General features: G+C 38.5%; 1 protein-coding gene across 4 annotated transcripts in view; it reads right to left on the reverse strand.

Annotated features, from left to right (window-relative positions):
* slc4a5a (solute carrier family 4 member 5a) overlaps window positions 1-13,476 on the reverse strand; it is a 39,062-nt gene that overhangs the window by 13,495 nt on the left and 12,091 nt on the right. For all 4 annotated transcript variants that reach the window (XM_063489913.1, XM_063489912.1, XM_063489911.1 and 1 more), the window contains exons 6-13: window positions 13,024-13,176; window positions 12,194-12,307; window positions 10,446-10,501; window positions 8,738-8,895; window positions 8,557-8,644; window positions 5,676-5,830; window positions 5,246-5,374; window positions 4,432-4,606 (exon numbers count right to left, since the gene is read on the reverse strand). In XM_063489913.1, coding sequence (XP_063345983.1) covers window positions 4,432-4,606; window positions 5,246-5,374; window positions 5,676-5,830; window positions 8,557-8,644; window positions 8,738-8,895; window positions 10,446-10,501; window positions 12,194-12,307; window positions 13,024-13,176 — 1,028 coding nt within the window. The remainder of the gene's footprint in view (window positions 1-4,431; window positions 4,607-5,245; window positions 5,375-5,675; window positions 5,831-8,556; window positions 8,645-8,737; window positions 8,896-10,445; window positions 10,502-12,193; window positions 12,308-13,023; window positions 13,177-13,476) is intronic.

Raw genomic sequence — 13,476 nt, forward strand, 5'->3', positions numbered from 1 at the left:
AATGAGGAGATGGTGGAGAAAGTGCCCAGATTTAAATTCCTAAGTAAACACCTCTCAGTGGACTTCAGTGGTCCTTTGAGAATTTCCCCTTCACTCATTGGTATGGGAGTAGCTCTGCAGCAGAGCTGCACAAAACATCACAAACAGCTATTTGTCCTGGAAAACATCTTCATCTCTCTCTCCAGGAAAAAAAACACTTAGCATCCCAGAAAACTCAACTGAAAATAATGTTCATTTCAGAATTATACAAAAAGGCCTTTTTCAAGGAACACACAGTGGGTTAACAATTTTAAGCTGTTCTGTAGCAATGGAGATTAATCAAGGTTTTTCAACTGTGAAGAGAAGACTTCAAGCTGCAGGTTTGACAGGACAGAAAATCATTGCTAAGACAACTAAGCTAAGACAAAGAGGCCTGCCTTGGCCATGAAACACCACCACTGGACTACTGAAGACTGGAAGAAGGTATTCTGGACTGATGAATCAAAATTTGAAGTCTTCAATTCATTACGCAGCACCTTTGTACGCCACTGAGTAGGCCCACAGTGTGTGGCATCAACTGTCAGACATGGAGGAGGAAGTGTGATGGTCTGGGGCTGTGTTGCTGGTTCCAGGGTCAGTGACTTGTACAGAGTGAGAGGCACCCTGAACCAAAGCGGTTACCACAGCATTCTGCAGCGCCATGCAGTACCCTCTGGTATGCGTCTACTTGGTCAGGGGTTCATCCTACAGCAAGATAATGACCCAAAACATAAGTCCAAGCTATGCCAAAAAACATGGAGTGGCCAGCACAGTCTCAAGACTTAAACCCCATTGAGCTGGTTTGGGATGAACTGGACAGAAGAGTGAAAGCAAAGCAACCTACAAGTGCCACACATTTATGGGAACTTCTGCAACAGATATGGAAGAACTTTCTGAAGAATATTTGACTTCTATTGTAGAAAGAATGCCACGGGTGTGTCCAGCTGCTAGATCTGCCAAAGGTGGCTACTTTGATGAGTTTTAGAATACAATTGCTTATTTGTACTATGCTTTCATTTCAGAGTGCAATGAGATAAATAATAATTTTCAATTAAAAAACTTGAAAAATTGGGGTGTTCTAAAACTTTTGAGCAGAAGTATATGTATATATATATATATATATATATAAATTTTTAATACATTTCAAGAATTTAAAGTAAAATTTGTTCACTTTGTCATTGAACACTTTGGAGTTCCATAGTTTATTGAGTCTTGAGTGCAATATAATTTTGTTGTATAGATATTTATAAACAATAACGAATCTTGAATATTCTGACCTCGTTGCAGTGGACTCTATTTACAAAGCCAAATACTCCAGTGAGGACAGGTTCACATTAATGAAATAACAGAATCACTGTATTATGACTGTGCAGCAAAATGTAACTGATGATGGTGTCTTGTAGTTTCTCTCACATAACACCATGACGCACTGAAGTAGATTATCTAATTATAGACAAACTAAATTAAACAGAGGAAAACTGTGTCACTGACATGACAAACTAGCTGCGTAGAGCTTAAGACTCAATATGTATCTTACCTAACTTCATAAACATGACACGCAAATTATGCTTGAACTTCCTGAACAGACACCCATTGATTTTAATCTACTGCTGCTACTTGCCTGTGTTTACATGTGTCGCCTGTGCTTGCTGCTCCGCTTCAATGGCCAATGCATGCATTGACAGTAGACTCATCTATGAGACACTCATCTTGAATTACATATGAATTGTTCTGTAACTCTAAATTTCTTCTCTATTAAAACACTACTCAATTATCACTAAAGGTCACCAGTGAACATTCCAGGTAACCTGGAAATCCACACATTGGCCTAACTACTGATTAGGGGAACAGCAGGGATCATTCTTCTTTCTGCAATTTTTTGGCGCTTGAACTACTGATGTGATTAGCTGACATTAAGATCTGATAGCTTAACCTGGAATGTCTTCAGGAACGGTTCTCCGGGTTTGTTCAAGGACACTGAAAGCTCTTCTTTGGATATTGTTCCTTTTGTTCAGTTTTCTCTTAAAATGGTCCCACACTGCCTTAACAATGTTCCAGTAAGGCCAATCCGTGACTGACATTATTCCATTGTGCACTTCTAAGTATGCTTGGACAGGTGGTGTTTGGGATCACTATCATGCTGAAAAATGAAGCCGGTGAAGATGGTGAATCAAAATCAGATGGCATTTGTCTGCATTCATATTTTCATCAACACCACTGGCTGAAATATAGCTCCAAACCATGACATAGCCTCCACTGTGTTTTACAGATGGCTGGATATTGAAAGGAGATTATTTGAATTTGGATTTATAATGACATAAGATGCATTGCCACTGAATTTCCAGTTCTTGTGTAATTCTGTATACCTTCCTGTTTCCAATGGCTTCTTAAAGCCACCCTTCTACTGAGACCATTTCTAATGAGGCTTCAGTGAACAACAGATGCATCAACTGAAGGGCCACATGTGTCAGGTTTTTGCTGTTTCACTGTACTGTACATTCCTGCAAGATTGAAGATACATAATTACACTTAAGTAGTTTTTGTTACACTCTTATAACTCTGCATTACATCAGATATTGTGGATATTTTTTAACAATTTTTTAAAAATCTTAAGGCTGAGCCATCTTGACAGATCAGAACAATAACGGTGGATCTACAGTAATATTAAATAATTCATGGCCAATGCTGTCAAACAGCAGTGCTGACAGCATCACTCTCTTTCATACCATAACATAAAACATATATTGCAGAATTTTCCACCAGGTTCTGTGACCATTAGAAGGCCAAAGTGCAGCTGTTTCCTCATTCACAGGGAGCCAGAACAAAAAACAGAAACTCATTCATCTGCGTCTTGTTGTGCCGACATGACAAGTGACATCACAGCCAGTGTTTCTGTTTATCTGGTGTCACCGTGCTCTTCTAAAGGCGTTCTGTTTTCTCTGTTTTAACTAATGTGACTGTGTTATTTTTGAAAACTTAATGCTAGTAAATATGTTGCCAGCCATCAAAATGTTAAAATTATTTTTTAAAGACTTTTTATAACCAAGTTCATCAAAATCACGGACAATTAAAGCAATCAAAGCAAGATGCAGTCTCCAGGCCCACACAGACATCACTTACCTTAAGCCTCCCTGCAAAATTAACTTTTCTCCAGTCGCAACAAGAATTTTGAAAACATAAAAACATATGATAACCTCTTATTCCTATAGGGTATCATTAATGCCATCACTATAAATTAAAAAGGATGTTTCTCCTAATATATATAGGGCATTTCTATATTCAAACGACAAGAGACGAGAAACAGAAAAAAAAATGTTTGTCAGAAGCTTTCTACCGGTCAGATAGCAGCTCCACCATTTTTAAGATTTTTTTTAACAATGTAATGCTTACTTACTGTGGAATTGTACTCATTTGGAGTTCAGTCCCTGTCTAGACTTAAAGGCTCGCTGCCTTCCTTGTTAAGGAACTTTATTAAGGGGTTTAGAGTGACGTTAGCTAAGCATATCAAGAATAATCCGATTATCTTCAGTGAAATTACAGGAAATCTCTAAACGTCTGCTTTGAGGAAAAAACATCATGATGACAAATAAATGAAATGTCTTTTCAAAAACAAAAAATCATAATTCAATTCCCCTAAATAACACCAGTTAATGTTATAGCATTTACTCTGTTGAACACAGGCAACAATATACAGAACTTTTTGTATATAGTTAGTTAAAAGATTAAGAAATTCAAGATCAAACTCATAGAAAGAAGGACTGAGAGAAAAAGGCTGAACAGCATGAACTACACAGGCACAGCAATGTGCTAATAGCAGAGAGATGTAAAATATGAGATGTGTATGTTTCAGAGTTTCTGATATTTTGATTCAAACTTAACAAAGCTATGGGCTGGCTTGGAGGATGACTTGTTTTAATGAACAAGTTAATGAAGTTGAAACTCACTGCCTACCTTCCCACCAGGCTTTGATACTTCGGGAAAAGGATTAAGACCCCGACGATTTCAGAAATGGCACCTACTGGATTTAATTGGCCCCTTTTATGTCAAAAACTGTGAGCTTGTGATTTTGCCCCATCTGTTTGAGCTTGTTTGGGATCTATAATAAATTACAAAAATAAAGATTTATTGTTCAAATCACTGATTAAGTCTAATGCTATTTTCATCCCATAGCAGTCCACAGACAAAAGGGAAATGACAAACAAGAGACGGCTACGAGCCACAAAGAGCTGTTTCCCTGGTGATTTTGAGCAATTATCACAAATGCTTTGATTTAAATAAACGATGCTTTGTTTTCGATGCTTACTATCGATCTGGGTAGCAGGAATTTTCCTTCCAGCAAGGTAGCAGCTGCATTGCACTTCAAACAGTGCTTTCTCCAAATGTACAAATCGTTATTACGGCACTCAGCATTACCTGGTAATTGTCAGTGGCGTCCCCAAGGAGCCCACCAAAGGTGATGGCATTGGTGATGCAGCCTAAGTAGATGAAAAGCACAGCGGAGATGGACTGAATGTGGAACCCTTCATAGAAATCACTAGGGAACCATGGCAATTTCCTCTTTATGTCCAAGTACAAACCCCCACAGAACCTGTTGCACAACAACAACCGACACAGTTGGTTAGGATGCGTCACACACTCCGCCTCTCAGCATGTCACAGTATTTTCTCTAAAGTAAGAAAGCAGAGACTATATCCATGAATCACTTACACAGTGATTTGACATCTATACTTGCAGGCAGGAGAGGTCACTGCTTGTCGCTTTTAAGTCTATTTTCTCCAAGTTTAAAAAGTCACTTCTGTGTTTTGACTTTGACAAAGTGTAAGTACTACTTACCATTGAAACCTACTCTCTCAGGTAAGATTTTCTTGATATTTTCTCAGGCTATCATTGGCAAATTGGATTTGGATAAAGCCATATTTATCCTTTTATAGTACATTTTCTACTCTGAAACAAAACAAGACAAGGAATGTTCAATTTTCTTTGTTTCTTTCTTTTTGCAGGCACAGCTGAAACTGGCAATCCAATACTGTCCATTTTACATTAGTTTAACTTTTGTACCTACAGCCACGGGACTCATAAGGGAGTATCGGCATCTTTTTAGGACAGGTGTGCTTAAATAACTTGCCCATTCTGCCAAATTTTGATAAGGCCATATTCAAATTCCCAGAGTCTGCTTGTGTTTAGTCTAAACCTCTCAGCAGTTTGCCATGCGGCCCGGGCTGCCTACCGTCCAGTGAATGCCAGCTCCTCTCCAAGCTCATGCTGAACTGGCATCTCCTCGTCTTCTGCCAGGCCTCCTCCTCCGCCAGCTGTGCCGTTCATCTGTCCCAGCTCATTTAGGGAAAAGACTGACTTCCTGCAAAGGACATTTACATGCCACACATGTGAGCAAATATGAGATTTAAACTTTTTTCACATATATTCATTCACTCGAATGGTCTGTCTACAAGCTGTTTCAACCTTGCAAACTGGTACTTGCTGACTGAAAGGCACAATTTCACCCTTTCTTTCAGAGAATATTTTATTTTTCTGTAACTCGATATTTCGACCTAAACGATTTTAGCATAGTTTGCAGTTGCTCTTGGCACATTGCTCATTGTTCAACTACAGCTTTTTGACCTTTATATGTATTACTCAGGCGGTTAGATATCCCCAACCTTTTGTCAGCCGAGGGAACCTTCTTAGGCGGCTCAATGCGGATTTTGGGATCCCATTCCCCAGGTGGAAGCACAATCACTTCGTCCAGAAACTCATCTATTCCTGCAATAAGATCTTCCCGATCTCTTGCCTTGTAGGCTACGTCACTGAAGAGCTGGGAGGGAGGAAGACAGAGAAATAAAAGCAAATGATTTTACAGTTTCTCTTGGTAATAGTAATAAGTATGTACTGCCCTAATAAGCTGTGTTTGCCTGTCACCTTTGATGGAGACATATTGAACATTGGTTGTTAAGGCTATATCGACATCTGTCCTCAGCTGGATTCAATTCAAGAATAACTGCCAGTCAGCCACTAATCATGCCCATAGAGACTAGTGCGCACAAGCATTATATGTTTCTAAATACGGCTGTATCAACAACAGGGGAAAAAAATCAAGCAGTGGTTCTAATTGGCAGTGACAATTTTCTAATGGGCACTGGCCCCATTCAGAAATATTTTCTAAATAGTAGATGTGGTACTTTATTGATATTCTCCATCTAACTACACTTCAAATAGCCTAACTTGGTTTTGATCTGTAGAACAGTCATTAGATTCTTCAGAGCCCTTTTTCACCATGCTGCCATGTTTTTTGGTTGAGTTAAATCAAGTTAATGACTTCACAGATGCTTTACAGTTAGTTGTTGGCACATATAGTAGTAAAATAACTTCAAAGAAAAGGACATTTTGCCATTAAGAAGATTACGAAAAATTAGCAATACAGTTAAACTGTAATGCTAATGTTATAGAGTCAATGAACGTGTGTATAACCAGCACTGTTGACTCTGTGTTCTTAAGAGAACGCTAACATTAATCACAATGACTACATTAACATGCTTAAATCTAGCCGGTGCAGTGGTGTAAATGCTCACCGTCTTAGTTAAACATGCTAATGTTTAGCACCAATCAGAGGTTAATGCTAATGCTAGTTATTATTATTGAGTAAATTCAGTTCTTTACAGCAAATAATAATTATCAACTGCACAAAAGTGTTATACTGAAAGGACAGGACACGGCCAAAGTTATCAAAGTTAAGCCTAGTAACTGAACATGAGAGCCTGTAGGAGAGAAGCACGGCACTCAAAGAATCCTCAGTAGAAATCTGTTAATATGAGCCAATCATGCTATTGCAATGGCGCATACATAGAGTTTCATGACAGCTGCAGCTGTGTGCTGGCAGACCTGTGTACCCATTATCATACAAATGATACAGGTCAGTGCATATTTTTTTTGTTCTTAGCTTGCAGTGCCCATAAGATAAATCGGCACTGTTGGTGCTGGTGGGATGAAGCATTGCTCACCGTGGATTGCGCTGTTAATGAAGCTTTAATGTTGTGAAATGTTGCGCACGTGTAACAGAAAAACACTTGCTTAGAAAACAATTTTCAAAAAGATATATCTTTATTATATTAGTACCTTTTTTTTTTTTTTTACTGTATTTCCCTGATAATTATATACATAAATATACATCCCATTTGTCCTGACCAAGTTATAACTTTGCCCACTAATTTTTCCCACTTTAATTTATATAGGAGCCTCAAAATAACTGCCCAGATTGTCTTGCTTACTTCGGGACATTAGATGTCATGAAAATACATTCTGATAGTTTTGATGGTTATAGAAACAATATTAACAAAAACACAATGGTCAGTCTGCTGGTGGTGCTAAAGTACACGGGCTTCATCAGAGCACGTTTGATCTGACATTGATTACCACTTCAATCTGCACCATTGGTGGAATATAATGTGTGTTATGGTAATCCGCTTTGGAACAGTTAGGTACTTGATGAGGTTCTGAGGTACTTGGATGTTACTTACATGTTTCTGTTTGCCACTCAACATTTATTTTAAACCTTTATGTAACATTTATTTGGCAGATTTGAATTGCTAATGTGAAATATTACTCTGCAAGATAAATGATGCAATATTAACACTGATTAAGCCTGCCAGCAGTATATACAGGAACTGCAATTACCTGGTTCACCAAATACAGCACCACTCAAACAGATCTGAATAGATGAAAAGGTTTGAATACGTGTGAATGTCCAATATCTTTACTGGTACTGTTAAGTCATGTATTACTTAATTAATTAAGTTATAACAATAATTGACGCAACTAAGTTTTTTTTGTTTTTTTTTTACTAAAGTAGGTTGAATGTTTTCACTTAATGGAATATTGTCTGTATAACAGGAAGAGACTGACAGCTGCTGACCTAATCTTGGTTTTTGAACAGGTTTAAATAAAGCGTTACACATAAACATGTTCTGCTCTTAAATTTGACCAGCACTACCTTGTCAGTGTGGCACGAGAGGAGAGATTGAACTCCTATTGAGATGCCACATAATAATAGTCAATACTCAATAATAGGTCAGCTTCAAATTACCAGCCACAAACTTATAATCATGTTTTAATTGTGGATGGGAAATGTGCTTCTTTTGCACTCGGACCCATTTAAAATAACAGCCTGTCACTTCCTTACTATTTGTATCTGCTATTAAAATGACACACAGTAACTTTGTGCATAGTGACACAACACAGAATAACAGCTCAAACTGTTTTCAGGGAAGAGAATACCGCTGCCATTAGAAAACAATTAACGACTCATTATCCAAATAGAAACCCCGCTCATAACTGATGCTTAACAATCAACATCACTTCCAGACGTACTCTAAACATAATGCTGGACATGCCAGTGAACGCTGAACACATCCTTTACAGGAACTGTGAAGAATCTTTACATTTATATTTGCTCAGGTTTCCTGAGAAATGTCAACGTCAGATTGTCAAGTCTAATGAGGAACACATGCTATGGAAGGATTTTAAGACACAGTGACAGGCACTTACATCATCCACCATTAGAGTTGCTATTGCTCTGCCGATCTCATTATAGGACTTGGCCTTTCCTTGGGGCCCCAGCAGAATAAACAGAAATCTGTAGAGTGAGGAAACAAATGTGAGGTATGTTCTGGGACTGCAGATGTTTGTTGTTGGTTGGCGGGCAATGACATATTGTAGTGATTTTTACCTGGTGGGAACAGGGACCTCTGTCAGACCTCCTAGAGTTGTAGCTTGGGCCAGGCGAACAAACGCCACAAAAGGTTTGTTGAGGAAGTCTACCTCGCCCACTAAGACATTGGAAGCCTCCGCGTCTCTGGGGATCTTCTTCATGAATTTATTTTTCAACTACAGAAAAAAGGCAGAAAACAGGGAGAACGCAGTCCAGCATTATCGTGTCGGCATGGTAGAATATGTGTAATTCCTACATGTTATAGACTTTGTTTTGAGGTATTCATATTTCATTTTACATGTTTAATTGTTTTGTTTTTGCATCTTGTGGCAATCTTTAGTTTCCTATACGTATTACTGTCGCGCTCTCATAGTTTAAATTGAACATACAGAAAATAAACTTCTTGCAAAATCATTTGTGTAACTTTAAAAAATGTATTACTCTTCTATTCTCTCATGTATGACACCAAAGTGAAACTATTATAATAATACTGAACGAGCTGTTTAAGTTCTTTATCTTATAAAATCATTTTTCAGTTTGGAGGATGTTAAGACAAAGACTGCTGTAACTAAGACGTGTGCTTTTATTGTGACGGTGTAGTGATTGGATCTACCTACAGGGATCATTAAAGTTTCATTCTGTCATTGCTGACAGTCTCTCAAAACCCGGCAGATTAGCCCGGGAGGACGTTTTTTAAATGCAATCCTGTGTAGTTAAGTGGGCATAAAATCCTTAAAGAAATGCACACAAACAATCAGAGAGGCAAAACAACTGCCTGTGACCCGAAATGGTGAACCAGTCTGACCTGTTTGATTACATCTAAAGGTGTGGCAGGAAATTGGACTGATGCACGATAACACAGACTAGTGGAGAGCCTTTTCAACAACCCATAACCCGAATCTGTGGCTCCACGTGAGAGCAAAGCACGTGGACTGATGGACTGACAGCGAAATCCATCTTTTTCTCAGTGCCAGCTCAATATCGACACAGAAAATGTGGCACACAAGCGCAAATACACACTGTAACAAAATGAACAATCGCTTGTCCGTTGTCACATGCGACCGATGTAGACCTCAAAATAGAATTTGAACAGCCAGCCAAACGATAAGTAGAGCCCTCGGAACCCGACAACCAGTGCTGGCCCCCCTGCCGACTGTCACAGACAAATTTTATGGCCAACATAGCACCCTTTAAATTCTCATTCATTTCTTTTTTTACGCGATCCCTCCCTGTGAATGACACATAATCTGACCTGTCAGTTACAAAGCCCTGTAGCCTAATCGAAGCGACAACAGCACACCTTTCCAGCGACAGTGGCATGCGTCGCCAGGTTTAACTCCCATTACTGCATCAGCTTCACTAATGAGTGAGTTATGTGTTTGCACACTCTCTCTGTCACTTGCTGCCACCTTAGCGAGCAGCTGCAATGAAAAATTGATGAGTGATGAAGAAACAGCAATTCAATACAATGAAATGCCTTACTGGTAGGCAATCTGTCCAATAATGAAAGGCAACAGAGTGGAAACAAATGTATCCTCCAGAGATTCCCTCAGTGCAGACAGATACACATTTGCCAGTAGAAAAGACAGGAACATGAATTTGGTCATTGTCAGGATCAAACCAAAGCCACACAACTATAAAACACACTTTTTAAAAAGCCTTACGCATGTGAGGGATGTATCCCTGACACACTGAATGTAATGAGCTGGTTTCAGTAATAACTCACCTGGTCTGTGCTTGGAGTGTCCGCAATATCATTCATACTCCTACTCTGGGCGTGACCTGCGAGGTTGGGACAGTTATACAGTTATTACTCTTTATATCCACCTACTTGGAATCATTTCAGCCCTGAAATTGATAAATGGCACATAAATTCAGTGGTTATTTTATGAGATACACCTATTGGGTAAATCTTCACAGTCTAATGCACTACAGATGCCATAAAGTCTTATTTTATGATGTTCATGCATTTTGGAAGTAAGGTGCAGAAAGTACGGTTTTAGTTTTGTCACAGTTAGTGGTGAGGTTGTAAAGGCTGTAGTATATTGTATATAGTATAGAGCAGGGGTGGCCAGCTCTAGGCCTCGAGAGACGGTGTCCTGCAGGTTTTAGATAACACCCTGGGTCAACACACCTGAATCAAATAATTAGTTCATTACCAGGCCTCTGGAGAACTTCAAAAAATGTTGAGGAGGTAATTTAGCCATTTAAATCAGCTGTGATGGATCAAGGACACATCTAAAACCTGCAGGCCTGAGGCCTGGAGTTGGCCACCACTGGCATAGAGTGTATTGTAAAGTTGTAATGCATTGTAATGTATTTGGAGATCATCATTTTAAATCAGGAAACTTTCGTATTTTGTATTTTTTGTTCTTTTGGTGCTACTTTTCCCATTTCCTTCACTTTCAGTTTAACCACACTGGGTGTAACTTGTAGGATGATGTAAGTCTTGGAAATCAATCTTTAAAAAATCAAAAGTAATTTCAAGTTGTAGCACAAATCACCAGCTTTATTTAGCAGAAGATGGGGAATCTCTGAGAAAAATAAAAAACTGAAACTGTTAAAACGAGATGTTTCTTTTCTGAATGCTTTTTCTTGTTATTTTCAGTATATATACTGATAAATATATATATATATATACTGATAAATATATATATATATATATATATATATATATATATATATATATATATATATATATATATATATATATATATATATATTACTATTTGAATTCTGAATACTTCAGCAACCATAATTCTTGTCATTAGAGGTGGGAATCCAGGGGCTCAATACTATTACGATATATCGTTCACTACACTGAAGGATAATTATCTATGGTGCACTATGTGATATCCATGTAACTGAAAAAGTAAAAATACCTCTAAAAATGAAAAAAGCTGTCATTTATTGACAGTACTTTTGTGTCAGTATGTGTGTGCATTTTACTGATCAATGAAATAATGCGTCATTTCAGTTCATTGCTCTCTGACCTGCTTTCCCCTCCTGTCCACCATTTTCCCCATCATCTCAGTTTCATCTACACTATATTGTCAATCTTATTCTCTTATGAATGCCACCATGTGAGGTCATGAAGTAGTCACTCTTAATGTCTATTTTTTCCCGTCCTTATTTATGCTCAAGAATCACTAAAGAGCAAATTTTCAATGTGTTAGAATGAAAATCCAGAATTAGGAGAGATGGCTTTGACAAATCAGTATCCTCTGAGTACATAAATAAGAAGAGGCCTGTAAATATCAGCTAACAATCTGAGCTTGGTGTCCTGAATTTATTTATTCAGTCTTCACATATGCAGAAATGTTAAACAATGTGTTATTTGGAGATTGTAGGATGATACAGTTATGGTTATATAGGCTTTGACTCTTTACAGTGGTCTTAAAATAAGGAAAAATATAATGACTTTTATTTTGAAAAAACATCAACCGGCTTCACAAGCCAAAACCTGACACTCACGCAGGCGGCCATAGTTGGCTGCTGGCTGCTGCTTTATTCGAAGGTCCTCTGTGGACCTGTTGAAGTTGGCCATTTGCCCCGGACACGTTCCTCCTCGGGGTCCAACATTCCGATCTGCCATGGGAAGGGAAGCAGGAAGAGAAACACAACAGAATCGGTGATTGGAGGTGATGCTTTATGATTTATTGAACACCATGTGCCCTGTCTTGATGAGATGTGGAAATGCTACAGTGGTAATTAACTCATCAAACATTAATACATCCCCTGTGGAGGATATGAGCCTTGTTGACTCAAGAGTGTTCATTCATTCAGTGAGTGAGTTAAACATATGCATAGTTCATTTCTCAGTGGCATCAAAATTACATGTCAGCCCAGAATGAAGCCAATGACAAAGAAAAAGAATTGCTATAACTTAGGGATTCACAGTGTTGTTTCATGTGATGGCATTTCATAATGCTAGCTCTCCAGCAATGTGTTTAGTATTATCAGTCATGGGAAACTCAAGCTGATGTAATACTTTGGCAGGTCAACTACCTGTTATCCTATAGACTAGGAATGAGCAATTCATTTTCCCAATGAGCCACAATTATGGCCAAATTATAACATCTACTCTTACTAGTAGTCGTTTATAATGAGATAAAATTAACACTGAGTAGAAATTAGTTCCGCTTACTGCTGCGCCTCTCCCCAACAGTATCGGTTTATCATGTGGTCCCTTGAGAAAATTAATCACCCACCCCTGCTATAGGTAGAATATCGGTCCTCTCATGGATTATTCACACAGAGCTACACAGGGCAGGTCAATCTGTGTCACAAGTTGGGTCACTCACTGGTAGATTGGCTGGACTTGCCAATGTCAGCTAAGGAACGGTGGATCGGTTTCTTGGTCTGGTGTCGATGCTTCCTCAGCAGAACAAAACTGATCTTTTCTCTGAGATCAGGAGATATCATGCCTTCCTCTATCTGTCTCTCAATGATGTCATCTAGAAAAGAGACACAAAATTTCACATCTTAAGAGTTCCTAACTGGAAGTTACAGTTGAAAAAGAATTTCATAACACTGACTGTAGTCTGCTATTGTGTAATACAATGAATGCTTTGTTGCACATACTGATGATACGCAGTCTCATTTGCCCCTGAGACTGGCTCATGCCACTTAGGAACAACAGTTGTGCTTGTGCCTATCAAAGTGGTGTGACTGTACACTATTATCGTTTGCATGTTCTCTTAGGAGTCTGACCAGTGGCCGCCAAACAACTAATAGTGAATCTCATTAAAGTTTTA

Source organism: Pelmatolapia mariae, linkage group LG12 (genome assembly GCF_036321145.2).
Source record: "Pelmatolapia mariae isolate MD_Pm_ZW linkage group LG12, Pm_UMD_F_2, whole genome shotgun sequence".
NCBI classification, from domain to species: domain Eukaryota; kingdom Metazoa; phylum Chordata; class Actinopteri; order Cichliformes; family Cichlidae; genus Pelmatolapia; species Pelmatolapia mariae.